This window comes from Rhagoletis zephyria, unplaced genomic scaffold, assembly GCF_001687245.7.
Source record: "Rhagoletis zephyria isolate East Lansing unplaced genomic scaffold, Rhagoletis_zephyria_1.1 Rzeph_scaffold_07491, whole genome shotgun sequence".
Classification (NCBI taxonomy): domain Eukaryota; kingdom Metazoa; phylum Arthropoda; class Insecta; order Diptera; family Tephritidae; genus Rhagoletis; species Rhagoletis zephyria.
In genome coordinates, this window is record NW_016164574.1 from 14,676 (window position 1) to 30,935 (window position 16,260).

General features: G+C 33.6%; 1 protein-coding gene across 1 annotated transcript in view; it reads right to left on the reverse strand.

Annotated features, from left to right (window-relative positions):
- Positions 1–14,690, reverse strand: part of LOC108374238 (sarcalumenin) — a 24,007-nt gene extending 9,317 nt beyond the window's left edge. The window contains exons 1-2 of the mRNA XM_017630218.1: positions 14,488–14,690; positions 2,312–2,425 (exon numbers count right to left, since the gene is read on the reverse strand). Of these exons, the coding sequence (XP_017485707.1) occupies positions 2,312–2,425; positions 14,488–14,548 (175 nt within the window). The 5' untranslated portion in view covers positions 14,549–14,690. The remainder of the gene's footprint in view (positions 1–2,311; positions 2,426–14,487) is intronic.
- Positions 14,691–16,260: the final 1,570 nt, after the last annotated feature.

Genomic DNA, 16,260 nt, shown 5'->3' on the forward strand with positions numbered 1-16,260 from the left:
GTTGTTTTATGTTTTTAATTTATGAGTTGCAGTGTTGTTGGAGGGACTTTCCGGCATAAGGGTCATAGGAACAGCACTTGGCATCAAACGTGCCTTTCCTGTACCTCCCGGTGCATTTATGAAATCTGCTGCTTTAAAATGTTTAACGCACAGCAAGGCATTTCGCTGCAGCTCTGGCCCACAGCTGCTTTCGCAACGCTCTTTACGCGAAGGACATTGAGGCACGTTAAATGGTATCTGCTTTATATTTAACACCACATAAAAAAACAACGCTTCGGTGTTGCATTTTTAACGCATACATTAAGTATAAACTGCACAACACTACAAAAATTCAAATATTAATTAAAATTTTTTATTAACGAACATTCAAAAAAAAAAAAAAACAACGATATGACATTCAAGGCGTAACGAAATATAGGAAAAAAAAAAAAAACAAGTTGAAGTTTAAAGGTTTGGTTCTCATGAGAGCAACGTCATTTTGGCTTCTACCTGTATTTATGTGCCTTGATTAAAACCATCCACAATCTACAAAATGGAGCACGAACGATAAAACTGGGTCTTCGGAATGTTTAAAGGGAAAATGAGATCTTTTATCGAATATATGAGAAAATTAATGAAGATTAAACTTATAAGAAAGAATGTAAGGAACGATTGGTAACTCAAACAAACTTTAAAACGGTTATGGCATATCCTAGATGTTAATTTAAAACTAATGAAATGTACGGTAAATAGCTGACAATTTCGTCATACTTATCTTGGAAAAACTCCCACCTAAACAACAAGTAATCTACCAGTACTGAGGGCGGCTTAAACCCCCCGATAACAGGACTGGCTTTTTTCACAAAAAAATAAAATATTCCCCTTTTACTCTAGTAGGTTTAGAGGGAGATACTTCAAATCCACCGCATCGAAATACCTAGGCATCGTAAGTTAAAAAGATTCTAGATTAAGAAAAACGAAAAACAAAAAAAAAAAATAAGTAAAAATTATGTGTTGCCGCTGACGGCATTCGAACCTGAACCTACTGGAAGCCGAATTTGTTTTCAAATGTTCAACTTGAATCACATTTCTTACAATCAGTGTATTTACCAATAAATATGGGTTGAAAACCCCATTGTACTTTTGGCTCAGTGTATTTATGGGGCTATTCGGAAGTGCAGCAAAGCAAAGCATCAGTCTCTTTTATTTATTTGTAAACTATAATTGATGGAAATGTGCATTATGCGCAAACACGGGTAGATGTCGCATCGGAACTTTGTTGCGCAAATTGGACTTTTCCAGCAATTATAGTAGTTTAGAAGTAAAAGACACTGATGCTTTGGTTAAACTGAATTTCCGAATAGGGGATATATTTTAGTTTTCGACCACTAGCACTTACGCTGACAGTAGCCATTCCACGTGTGTTAAACGTGAATGGCTGAAACTTGAGTATGGCGGCTTAACTGAAAAAAAAATGGACGACTATTCAAGGGTAAGTACTCTTATACCTAGATATGTATTTACATATGTACATACGAATTTAAACAAAGTGAAAAATACGCTCACATTATTTTTGGCATCATCTCACTAAGTCATTCCAAATTATTAGCCAATACATACATAAATAATGGCATTTTGGACAAGTTTATTATGGCCGCCAAAAGTATTTAGAGAAATTAAAAGTAACTTAGTTGCGTATGGCAGTACACTTGCAAGTACACATACATATGTATGTCTGCTTGCATGTACATATAGACACTTGGCTAAAAGCAAATGAATATAACGGCAATTTGAAATATATTGAATAGTATTATTTTATGTATTTTTAAACGTATTACTTGGGGAGCTTAAATGTACTTTTGGTTGAATGCCAAAAAGGAAAAGAAAGCAATAACAAATACATATAGATATGTATGTATGTGTACAAAAGTACATACATACATACATAAATACATATGTATGTGTTTATGCATACGCTTAGGCAAATTATGTACATAAAATGGAAAAAGCGAATATTTTGTGAATGGTAAATTTCCATGGAGACCAAATGAAAAACGGACGCACATTTCTATTCTATTCTGAGGGCCAGTTAAGCATAAGAAAAAAACGACAGAACCACATATTACACATACTTAACATGTTACACACTGAGATGAAGTGCATACTGACAGGCAGGTGCTGAGGTTGAGGCTTCACAAATTTCATTTTGGCATTCATTCATGATTACTTAAGTCCAAACATAAATTTGTATATATGTATGTTTCTATGTACATATCTATATGTAGTATATGTATGCATACATGCACAGGTGGACACATATACACGCACTTACCTATACCATCGCCCGGTTCACCTGTTTTCAGTTCGTTTATCGCCTTTTCAATATAGGGACGGCACTGATCTTCGCTCGGTCCAACATTGGAGTCATCACCACTGACTAACGCACCTAAAAGTAAAAAAAAAATATTTGAGACAAAATTTAAGTTATTCTCAAATGAGATTATGGGCCGTCTTTCTCCAACTCAACCTAACTTAGTTTAGCCAATTTTTCGGACTTAGTCAAGAATAAGCTGAATAAAAAGTAGGCTAACTTTTGACTTAAGTCCAAAAAATGGCTAAACTAAGTTTAGTTGAGTTGGTGAAACCAGGCCTATGTCTACTAATATTTACATACATATGTTGCAGCGTTTAGCTCAATTAATTAATTTACGCTGATAAATGCATTTTTCGTTTTTTGTTGCCAAATTATATTCGACTGCCAAATGTTGTTATCGTTGTTGTTGCATCATTTGCCTTCGTTTAGCTTGTGTGTGTACGTTAAAGTGGTCCAAAAATGTATGTAATAAAATAAGGTCGGATTTTTAATGCCGCCACCCCCTAGGATTGTTATATACCGAAAAAAATATACCCATATTTTTTTATTTTGAAATCAAAAAATATTTAGGGATTGCTCAAAGCGGAAAAAGTTTTTCGTAGAAATGGTATAAAACTCTTGAAAATCATAATTTTTCGACAGGAAAACTGTGATTCTCTTCAGGAGACTTCCAGTATTAATATCCAATTGTTTATTTAACCATGCCATCAGTTTTTCCAAAAAAAAATCACGTTCGCAGTCTGCAACAAATTTAAAAATTCTAAAAATTTATTCGCCGACACTTTTCACACAATTTAAAATATAAACGTCGGACATTCTCTGCCGAGCGAGCCACCCTCAGCTCTAAATTTTTTGTTTGATTTAAAGTATTCGAAACTTTTTGGAAAAATTAGCTAAAAGGGCCTAATTTGAAATTACGTTTTTGAGTTACGTTTTTAAAAATTCGAAATTTTGGTTTAAATACGGCGTACTGTTAATTATATTTTGCTTTATAACTTTTGTGTCTCTGGAGAGCCAAACGCAATAAAAGAAAAATTAACAGCGGATTTTTATGTTCTTAGTATTTCTGATTACCAATCTAGGACCTGATTTAAAAAAATCGAAACGGCGGACCCAGTATGGCGGCAAAAAAAAAATAAAATCAATTGATTCGTTTGAAACGTTTTCCTCGAGGTTTCTGTGGGCGTTGATTAAGAATATAAAGTCAGATTGAAATCGATTAGATTCGCTCAAAACTTTACAATCGCCGGTTCTTGAGGTCGCTGACTATGAATCTGAAATTAGTTTTTAAAAATTCACGGAAACGAGGTAATTTCCCGTACGTGCTTACATGGCGTATGAGTAACATTCTCATCTCGTCTGAGTAATGGTGATTTCGTTTCTTCAAAAAAAAAAAACGTTGGCCTTCCCCGGTGCAAAATGTGTTTGATGTTACACTCAACCCCGTAAAAGGGCATGTTTTTGCCTTCTTGTCCTTGTCCAGCTCACGCAATTCATAATATTGTCGTTTTAAGCAACCATCTGATTTTCAGCGCAACCATCGCCCCTGACAAAGCTTCAAAGGGCATTTTTACTTATCTCTCACTTTTTATTAATCTAACTAGCTCTATAAATCATGTAACGAAAATACCTTAACCTTGCCCTTGGGAGTCCTTACTTAAAAATCACGCTTAAAATAGTATTAGCTTTTAAGATATTCACAAAATAAATCTGTATTGATATTAGAAAGTTGATGTGCAGGCAAAAGGCTTAGTCTTAATTTGTACAACTTATAAATTTTTTTAAACATGTGGCAACCCTTCTGCGTGTCGTTTTGAAGTAAAGCATTTTCAAAACCCTCTCAGTTGATACCCATATTGTAATAAAGATCTAGTTAATTTAACTTATTAAATAATTTTAATAAAATGTGTAACAGATGGCAACTCGTTTCGAAAAAAATTAAACTTTATTGCTCATGTACAGGCCAAGCACTGTCATTTGACACCTCACTTTTGAAAATAGAATGAAATATATGTACCTATATACCTAAGTAAATACCACAAGAACCCAAATTTTAAACGTCAAACTGCATTTACAGTGGAAGTATGAAAGTTATCCCACAAACAAATTGCATTTTGAATTTAGCGTCCTCAAGTTTACCAAGAAGCGAATTTTTAATGATAATCGTCCATAATTCTATTTTTACCCACACTTTATATGGAAGGCAAGCAGTGTGTGTTGCCTGGGTAAAAGATTGTCGTAAGCGCCATTTTGACGATTTTTAGTCATAGATGCAGTTAGGTAGAATATACTTTGAAATAAGATCTTTCGATTTATGGATATCTGCTTTAGTTTCAGAGATAGTGACTCAAATTTGATCGGTAATTTAGTGCAAATTGAGTTAATACTGCGGTATCCATTTTAGCCATATCTCCTTTAATTACCGATTTTGATTACATTTTGTCATAAGGGTTTTTGTGTGCGTGCAACCTTCTTTAAGGGAGTGTCAAAACTCATCCAAAATGAAACTCTAAACATTTCACTACAGCAGCGATCAGGTACTGTAATGCCAGTTGTTTATTACTATAGAGATGGAGAGGACGTAAGGCGCGAAAGTGTTGTGTTTTTGTCCGATTGCTTAAAGCATGACACCATAGCTGTCTACGTTGTTCAAGGTTTGTTAGTAAAAGAGATAGAGAAAGTGACTAAGTTAAAAAGAATAATTTAGTTTTTTCTGACGGCGCGAATCCGCATTTTAAAAATCAATTTGGAATCAGCGTTGCCATAAGTCAAGATTTATCTTGAAAATGTAGATTTTTTTTTGCGCTGTTTGTTATTAAAAATCTGCAAAAAAAGATTTTTTAAAAAGCTAAATTTTACGTTGAAAATATCTTCAGAATGAAGATTTTCGTGTATGATGTAAGATTTTTAAAGTTTAAGCTAAAATTGTTAACTTATTTATATTATCCTTGCCACATCATTGTAAGCAGCAAATGAAATGAAATTATCTACCTTCTTCTCTCACACAGTCAAACATACATATACTCTAAGTAGTGCAGAGCTAGAGAGTGTAGGAAAATAACAAACTGTCTTTTGTATCCCCTCTAGTTCAAATAACCACAATGGAAAATTTCAAGTAAACTGCCATTTAAGAAACATTTTGTGATGGGTATACATACAAGGATAAATGTATAACGAGAAAAAAAGAGCGGTAAGCTTTATAAAGCATCGTCCATGTAAAAATATCAATACAAAATCGAATTAAAAAGCTCAAAATTATTATGGAACTTTGTCGAATTTTCTGAACTTTTGTACAAGGATGTAATGTGGAATGATTTTCCGTCATTCCTTGTCAAATTTGATTGGAGATCAAAATTGATATTTACAATAACCCTGTAGTCAAATGTACTAGTTGTAAACTAGCTCACAACTAGTATGAACCGCATGCCCAACTAGTCAGCCAACTATCTTTTTTCCATACAATCAACTGGTATTTTTAACATGGGGATGTCCTACGAGATGGCAATTGTCAGATTTCGGTCAGAAATATACCAGTCTCATACTAGTTCAAAATATACAGAAAATTACTAGTCCAATTAAGGACCAAAACCACTACTTTGGAAGTCAAAAAATAAAATGAATTCATGAATATACAATAAAAAAACTTTTGATTAAGTACACTTTAATACATTAGGTCAATTCTTTTGCAACCGAGCTACAAAAGAACACTCGCTTAAATTACGAAATACACGAAAAGCAACAACACAAACTCGGCTATTTATCCGAGTTCAGCCAGGTGGGTTGAAGCATACGCGACCTGAAGAGTAGATTTGCCAATAATTAGTGTTAAATTTTTTGAGTATTAGTTAAAAGGAAAAAGAAATACATAAATATTTCAAACTTTCGAACATAAATTTAAATGATTTTTCCAATAAATGATATTAAAAGTAAAAGCTTTCACGTACAATAATACTATATTTTTATCTTTTTTAATAACGAATACTTCAGGTAATTTTTGAGTGAACTAAAATAATAATAAAAGTTTTCATTAAAATAAATTAAATTTATTAACTTTGCACATTTCAGTCCTTTCTTTTTAAAATTTTTTAAAAGTAATAATTAATGTTTAAAATTTGAGATTTGTATAAGAATTAAACAATCAAACAAATAATTCAATCAGTTATTAAATATCCTTAAGTTTTGTCTATACTTTGGCTTGTTGATTGATAAATAAAATTATTCAAATAATTAAGAGTATAAGCTCCCATAAGCGGACACCGATGGTCACCTACTTTTTGTCCGCCTATGAAAGATGTCCGCTTATGGGAATTTCGTAAAAAATAAAATCAAAGTTAAAACATAAAAAATTTATATTTCGGGTTTCTAAATTAAAATAATATTCATTCTTCAATAGACAAAAACAGGATGAATTAAGAATAAATTCTAATTGATGGCGTTTTCTTTCCTACCGACAAATCTCATTGCCCACTTCGGTCAAGCAGCAAGAAGAGGGCAACGAAAAGGCAACACTTTTTCTAGAAAAGAAAATATCTTTGACTATGGACTACTATGTTCTTGTGTACTATGCACGTAGCCACGCCCATTTATGGTTACATGTGTATATTCTTGGTAACCGCTGCACCAATTTCTTCCATACCTGGGCTTCCTATTTTCCAACCCTGTCTTGGGCATAAATTAGATGTTTTTGAAGAATCCTGTTGACACGAAGTTCATCAGTTTCGGAATTTTTGATGATATGTTCCTAAAATGGCATATAAGAAATGATGTTGCCGATTTCTCACTTGGCCAAAAATCGACGAGTCGCCAATTGGTTGTCATTGACGATTGTTGCCTATTTCTCATCACATGATGGAATATGCTCTTACATACGTATGTCTCGAAAACTACTCGAAATTGCTCGTGAGAATGGCAATACCCTAGATTGTGTAGAGGACTCGATTACTCGATTTTCCGAGTATCGAAATGCTAGAGAATGTGCGAGCAGAAGTCGACAGCCCTAATATCAAGCAAATTGATGAGCCTTCAACAAGTACTGCTAAAAGTCTTATAAGCAACCCAGAAATAATTAAGATTCCTCCAGCGAAAGCGAGGGTTCGGATGTAGAATGTGGAGACATTAAAAATTATGAAATTAAAGCTCAATTGAAGGCGTGGTAGCAATTGCGTATATGTAAAAGTCCCGCGTACAATTTGCTTATTGCAAATAGCAGATAATTTTCGCCATTTCGTTTTGTTGACATCCTGAAGTTACACCATTTCGTCTTGGATGACATTCTGTTGTACCTACTAGTGTAGAGACAAAAATCTCATACCAGCTGTTCAAGTAACACCACCTTGTAGACATGCGACGTGGCTTCACCCGCCAGCGTTCCTAGTGAGCTATTGTTAATGCTATTCCTAACATTCGCAATTGCATTGGCTTTCATGTGAAAAATATGACATTCGAAACATCCCTAACTATTACACTATGAGTATCGATCGAAATGGTTTTGAAAAGTTTTACTTCTTGCCACCTGTTTCGAAAAGCAAGTTCGAATTAAATAAAGGCCGAAAATTGAAATGTATATCCTGAAATGGATGTCAGACGAAAGAGGTTGTGGTTTGAAAATAGTTTGCAGAGGGTTGCCACCTTGTTTCAAATTTAAGATTCAATATAAGCAATAGGTTAAATAAATTACTACAATGTGAATATAAATCAAAATTGTTTGGAAGAAACTTTATTTCCAAACTGCATGTGTTGCCACCTAATTTTATAACTAAATTCAATTTGAATTAAGAGTATTAGATAATTTAAATATGTATCACAATACAAGTGTCAAACGAAAAAGGTTGACGAGGTTTTGGTAAGGCCCCAGGCATTGCTTGCCTTGCCCCGCCCAACGCATTTCTTGGTTGGCGGTGATGTCAGCTTTCGTTCTTACGATGACATCAACCAGCCGCTGCAGACTTCAGTGGGCCCTTAAACCGAATAAGTCGGAGTGGTCCCACCGCGACGATCCCTCTCTTTCTGCCGTGACCCAAGGCTCCACTCGGATTGGTTACCGCATCTCGCACATGGGTTGCTCACATTGCCCAGAGGACGCAAGAGTCGGGACATAATAGCTAGAGCAAATACCGCCTATCAAGGCAATGCCTTCAAAGCATAAACCATTTTTTCGCTCTCCTGTAAAATTTGAGTGCCGTAACATAGGTGGTTTTGCAATTGGGCGATGGGCGGTTTTGCAAAAACATCGACGATATGATTGAAGTTAACGTGGATCTACTTCTCAATTGCTAATTATTAATATTTTGGAATTCACATTGATTTATTGCATAAATTCAATTCAATACAATCAAAACGAATATTTTATGTAAAGTTTTAAACTTGCATGTGATCTTTATTTTTAATATCACGTATTCTACGTTAAAGTGTAGCGGCTGTCAAAACGAAAGCGCTGTACTGATCCTTTTTATAACACTTATGGGAAAAAGTGATTTTAGTTACTTTATTCAGAGATCTCAGACAGCACGATACATAACTTGACTGGAAAAAAATTTATTGGTTTATTTCATTTGTGAGTTAAACAAAATTTATACAAAAACTGAAAATAATAAACTAATACATACAAAACCCCCGAATTTATTTGACATCGGAAGCACTGCAGAACATGGGCCTTGTCGTATAAAAAATAAAAATTGCCTTCCAGGGTTAATTTTGAGTTTACACTGCCTTAGTGCCCAGCTGCTTTTCCCAATGCTAGCATACTACACACGTAAGCTGAACATCCCCCTAAAGCTGACAACCTCAAATACAATCTGTATATTAAAGCTAAGAATCCAGCTCTCAAGGAAATTATAAGAAATATTTATTATAATTTCTGTTGCTTGAAAAAGCGCTTTGCTTTTGCTGTAAATTTTCATGAGGGAATAAATATACGAGCATTTTTTTTTCTTGAGAGCTGCAAACTGATTTAAGAAAATTTCTTTTCAAGTTCAGTTAATTTTTTCGGTATTTNCAGAAATCGAAAAAATGAACATAGAAGTGCAAAATATCATGGAATCAATAAATTTATTTTACTGACTCTTTTTTTAAATTTTTTGTTAGGTACTTTTGAAAGTTGAGCGCATCTTGAGTTTATAGAACTTTTTATTAAACAAGTAGTTTTTAAGGAAAGAACACAACCGACTTCAATTCTCATATTCAAATTTAGGGGTACCGTTAATTTCTTCATGATCCAATCATCGGATCTCTAAAACAAATTACGGGACGAACCTTGAGGTACTATCTTTTTAATAAAAAAAGGATTATTGAAAACGGTTCACGTGGTCCAAAGTTATGTATTCCGGCGAGATGAAAACCTCCCTTTTTTTTGAAGTCGGTTAAAAGTGTTTGAGTTCTGTTAATCTTATGTAAATAAAGTGCAGTTTATGAATTTTAAAATGTTTATTTATTTATTACATACTGTACATAAAACTTGCATAAATGTATATTAAAGAGGGTATTATCTGAAGCAAATTTTCAATTAAAATATATTCCTGGGTGCGCCCCTGATCCACATACATACATACATATTTACATAGTACGCACATACACACGTACATAGCCATTTTCTTAAACTTTTCACAGTGTTCTATAAAGTTTAGATACTTTTACTTAACCACTCTCTTCTCATTTTTGTCGCTTTCATTTTGTTTCGGTTCACTGTTCAAATCTGCGTCACAAAATCCACTCGCTGTCGCTCATTTCGCTCACATTCGCCCACACATGTCCAGCATAAAAGCTTAATTTTCACGGTCACCCAAGGGATCAACACATTTTCGTTTGTAGGTTTTTAGCAAATTATCAAATAAATTAATTGATTGCTGTCAGTTGATGAGCTCTCGTGAATTCTCAGCTTTCAAAGATTTTTTTAGGTAAACAAATAAGATGTGCATATCTGAATTTACATACATACATTGTACATATGTATGTATATATGTATGAACATACCCAGTGGGAAAATGAAATGTTTGGGAATGCACAAAGTAATGGATCGCCCCTATAACCTATAGACAAAAAGATGCAATAATTTCTCTACAGCGTTGCCATATGAAAGTAATGCGTCGCATATCGTTAACGTTTTACAAAACTATAAATAGAATTTATATAAAAAATAACGTCCATGACACAGGGTTTGAACCCGTGACACCCACCAACATGTGTCCATTCGGCTGCAGCAGCTGTTGAGATAACGCGAATAAAAGACATACATATGCACTTAAGTTAGTTCTCAAACTTTTTGTGTTGTTTGTGGCTTCAAAACTATGCGTCTTTTCATTTAACCGTTGCTAATATTTTCTTGTTAGAAAAATGTATTTCCGACTGGGTATGTACCTGTATATTTGTATATGTGCAAATACAAATTTATATATATTTCTGAGTTATGCATATCATCCGGTCAAGGCCTCTATAAGCCATGTGTGGGCGTTTCACACGCTTTTTTGAACAAAAAAGTAATTTTCTTTGGTCTCTGCGTTTGATTGGTTAAAAGAGTGAATGAATGTAACCAACAAGTTGTATGCGGATCCCACGCGCGACTGAAGTGAAAGTTTTTTTCGTTTTAGCCGCATTACTCTCTATATTGTATAAAAATTTGTCTGCATAATAATGAACAATTGTATTAATCTTAATCTTTATCTCAATCTCAAATATTCGTGTAAACGGATATAATCCGTCGTTCGTGTTTTCCGGATATCGGTTAATTTTGCTATCTGTATATCCGTGGTGGTTAGCAGTGCGCGCTACCATTCCTCAGGACCTGGGTTCAAGTCAATTCCACCTAACATCAAACAATAAACAAAAACATATTTTTTTCCAGAAGCGGTCGCCCCTCGGCAGGAAATAGCAAGCCTCCGAGTATATTTCTGCCATGAAAAACAGTTTTTCACAAAAAACACAATCGCCGTTGGGAGTCCGCGTAAAACTGTAGGTCCCTCCCCTTTGTGTGACAACATCAAGGCACCCGCCACAAATCGGAGGAGAAGCTCGGCCTAACACTTACATATGTGTAAGAGCCAATCTGTTAATTAAGATAAGTGACAAATTAGAAACTGAGTTTACACTTTTAAAGTTTAAACTTCACTGTGATAAAAATGCATTTTTTCCTATGGGGCCTGACTCAGTTTAAACCCTAAAACAAAGAGTATATCATTTGATTAGCAACAATATGGACCTTTGGTCGGGCACAAGTTACGTTGACTATTTTGCTTTGGACCGTATAAAGACAAGAAAGTTAAGGCAAATCATAACCATAGTAAAAGTTGCTCATACGTCACGGTGTCAAGTTGACTCATTAAATAGATGTACATTAGACCGTACCACCTTGCAAGCAAACAAAAAAGTTCGCCATACACCCCTGAATCTAACGAATTTTTGCAAGGCAATTAAAAAAAAAATTTTTTTTGTGGCCAAACCTATTGGACGGCTTTTTAAATTTTTCGATGAAACTTATGTATGTATATACATATGTACATACATTGTACATTTTTTTATTCAAATAGTTCTACTGGCATAATCAAAAAAAAGATAAATGTTCTTAGCAAAAGTTTGCCTAATGATTTTTGGATAGATTTAATTTCCTAACATTAGGGTGGTACGCTCAGAGATGTTAAAAATATAGTAGAATCACGGAAAAGTTAAAAGTCACCGTAAATTAGATTAACCGCCCAATTTTGTGTTTTCTTGATAAATTATTTGTAAAGAAATTGTATGAAGATCAAGACAAGAGGGGAACTGATTTCATTGTCACATATGGAAAATATGAATTTAAAAGCAAAAGAGCTTTTGACTGTCATAGTCGGGTATAGTCTCCATATGCTGGTACAAATTAAATTCAAATTTTGTTTTTTGTAATGATGAAAACTAAGTCATTGAAATAAATTTAGCGTGTTATGTTCTAAAAACTATGTTTATTATTAAATTTATTTTTTTTATTTAGAAATGCGCTTTGCAATGTTAATAATTCGAAAAAGTTAGTCACCTTTAGGACATATTGGTTAACTTTTTCGAGCTAATACTGTACTTGTAAAAACTAGTCAAATAAAAATACGTCACATAAAAGTATTTTAAGTACAAATACAAAATACATATTTTGAAAATATAAATACATTTAAAAGTATGTATGTATGTATATACAAAAGACCGTAACTAACAAAAAATTCTTTATGTGTATGTTGCAATGAAAAGATGCAGAGAAGAGCATGAGTAAATCTAAATAAATTTTTTAATAATTCGCATAAGAGAATGTCAAATGTCAAAAAATGGATGGCAGTGTTGTATCTACAGCTAAACTTTATGACTGACAAATAATGAAAATAGAAAAAAGTATTTAAAAACACAAAATACAAATAACGCTTAAAATTTATAATACAAATATAAAAATAAATGAAATAATTAACATCGCTGGGTACGTTAGGGTGGTAGGAACTGTGATCTAAGTGACTAAGTACTAGAGCGGAGTATTTGAGGTCAATGAACTTTGGGAAAAAAATTTCCTCTTCGAGACAATAACAGCGGTATATCCTACTTTAAGATCAGACTGTAAATGCCGAGAAAAAAAAAATATAATAACTGGCCATACTGCTTAACACTTTTATTGAAAAATTTCACCTCGGTTATAAAATTAAGTCTTTTAAATTTGAATATTGACGCATTTATATCATACTGAACAATTTTATTACGCGACATTGAGAAGCGTTTTTCATTGCCACTTTTAAGACTACCTAAAAAATTGTTTTAAACAATGCATTTTCGCTAAATTCTTCGTTGGAAGGTTATAATAAGGTTGGTCTATACATACATGTACATACATACATATATAGCTACAAAAGCATACAAACATAAATATAGTCAACAATTTGTACGCACATATACAGATTTGTTTTTTTTTGCTAAAATGTTTGCGCTGCATTTGCTAAAATTAAATGATTACAAATGATCAACGCCGCGCGGACCGCGGCGACGCATACTGGAAGCTTTCGGCGCTATCTTCTAAATGGCAAAAGGTGCGAAATATACATATGTATGTATGTATGTATGTGCATTTGTATTTAAGTAGTTGAGGCAACTTCCACGCTGCTGGCACCTGCTTTTCATGAGTACGTGCTGTCGCCCAATGTCGCCTTCACTGCCATTTTCACGCTTTGATTTAGCGTTTCTCTTTGATATTTAAATTCGAATGTAATTTTTTTTTTATTTTACTTTTGAGTTTTCGAAAATCGTTCTTCGGCGTTTGCACGAAAATCATCTGTGCAAATGCAAAAAACTCAACCCAACCAAGAACGGTCTCTTATCTTTGGCCTATTCATCAGTTAAGTGTACACTCGAAGCAGTTGCAAAACGCGAGCGCCGATACACTCAGACCCGCCGAAGAAAGCCGCCAGCCAACGAACAACGAACAGCAGAGTTTTAAATGCGAGCGCGTAATCGCGATACGAAAGCCTGTTCCGATCGAAAATATTTTTAAAATATTATATTTTCAAACAGTTTTAAAAACGACAGCAACAACAAAAGCAAAAAAAAAATAAAATTGCATAATAAATTGCTATGACTACTTTCACTCTGCGTTGTTGTTGCTGGTATATCATTATGATTGCTGTTGTTGTATTGTCTTGTGTGTTCGCTGTATGAGTGCTGACGGTGGTAGCGACAGTGTTGATGGACGCGAGGGCGCGAGGGCGCGGACGAGGGCGTTTCGACGGTTGGCAGCACGACGGACCTGCACAGCCAAGCGCGTTATTGTTGTTGCTTCTAGCTAGCTAGGGTGTTGCTAGTTGAAGGCATACAATATCAGCGACAGCGACAAAATTTTGTGTGTTGGCCTTTGCCTACATTGAAATATTATATAATTTTTTCAGTTGGAATTTTTCCGAAAATTTTCACTACACTTCCGAAGAGATCAAATATATGTACATATATATATATGCATATCTTTTGGAATATCATAATTTTTTGTGTCTTGTGAAAACTTATACTTGTTTTTGAGTTTGATACACACAGTCCTTAATGTCCTTTATGCATGCAACAACAACAACAATAACCACAGTTAAACAATAAAAAAAAACAAAGACAAAAAACAAATTAGGCAAATATCAAAATCGAGGCAATCAATCACCTACCATTAAATGAGACGGCCGACAGGATTAGTCCTATAAGGACTAAAAATGTAAACCGCCCCATGATAAACCGAAAATTCCTTGTTGCTCAGTATTCTTCTCCAGTTGTTGTGTATTTCGTTAGTACTTCAGCCACTTCATAAATTAAGATTATTCACTATTCAAATATGTTAGGTTAAAAATATTATAAGGTACTGCGCCCTCGTATTCTGCATTAATATAAAACTTTAATTTATATTTTTCGTCGTGAAATGCACTGCAAAAAAATGCGAAAAATTTTATTTGCCAAACTAAGATACAGCAACAATAACTGTTTTAAAGTTGAAAGACAGACAATAAACTCGAAAAAATCCGAACACAAAGCACAAATCTAAAATCGTTCATCCGCAGCCGTTTCACGTCGTTCGTTCGTTTTCGTTTAAAAATTCGTTTCGTAAAAATATTTTTGCGCCCGAATAGCACTAAGATATTTGGTTTTAATATTTTTCCATTTATTTTATCGCTTAGCAGGACATCCGTTGTTTGGGTAATCCTTTGCGTCCCTTTCAACGAATGCCAGCTAATCAATATGTGTTTTCTAAAGCAATCAATTAGAACAATGTTTTGCTTCACGTATGGTCAAACTTTAAATAAGCACAGAAAAAAAAATAAATTACAAAAAAAAAATAATTATAAAATTTGTAACAAAAAAAAAATTTATTCAGAAAAATATATATATTTTAATACGAGTACGATTATACGAGTCGGTCGATCTCTCCCGGTCCAAAACCAATTCGTAACATAGCAAGGAGATCTCACACTTTTACCTTGTGACCGCGAAAATTTTTGATATTTTCATATCGAAAGTGCAAATAATTTTTCACTGACAAAATTGTAGTGAAATTTTGAGTAGAAACTCATTTTTCTTTCGCCTGGTGCCTTAGAACTGGCATCACAGCCGTTGTGCGATTGCAATTCACTCAAATAAAGACAGTCCGCAGAAGATCTTATGGGAGCTAAAACGCGAGAAGACAATGAAGCTGTGCGGCTAAGTAAGAGAAGCCACTATGCGGCGGTCAAATCAAATTTGCTGATATTTAAATTTTGCTGAAATTTTCAGTTACACATACATATATGTATACATATGCGATTAATGGGTTGTGGTTTGTGGTTTATGATTTCTGATTTATTTTTTGATTTGTGATTTACGATTTATTCAATAACTTATGATTCATTCAATTAATTACATGATTCATGATTTATGATTATTGACTATATAATTTTGGATTTTCTGTTAATGAGTGATGATTTCTAATTTTTAATTTTGATTCAAGATTTATGACTTCAGACTTGGACTTTTAGTTTTAGGTTTATGGTTTATGACTTATGATTTGTTATTTATGACTGGTGAATTATGAATTATGGTTTATGATTTATGATTCAAGATTAATGATTTTTGATTTGTGGTCTATGATTTTTGATTTTCGGTAGATGAATTATGACGGTTGACCTATGATTCTTGATTTGCGGTTTATGATTTATTATGATTTATGATTAACAATTTATGAGGAATTATTTATGATTTATGATGTATGAATTATGACTTATGATTTAGCTTTTTTTGGGTTATGCTATAATTTATGATTTAAAATTAAAGTTAACTAATTAGATTAGAATTACAAAAGTTATCATTTATTAACTTTTTCTCGTAAAATCCACGCGTTTGACGACATGTTCTCATCGTACGGAAAATGTTTGTTGAGTCCATGCGACAAGTGATTTCTGCTCAAGTTTTTA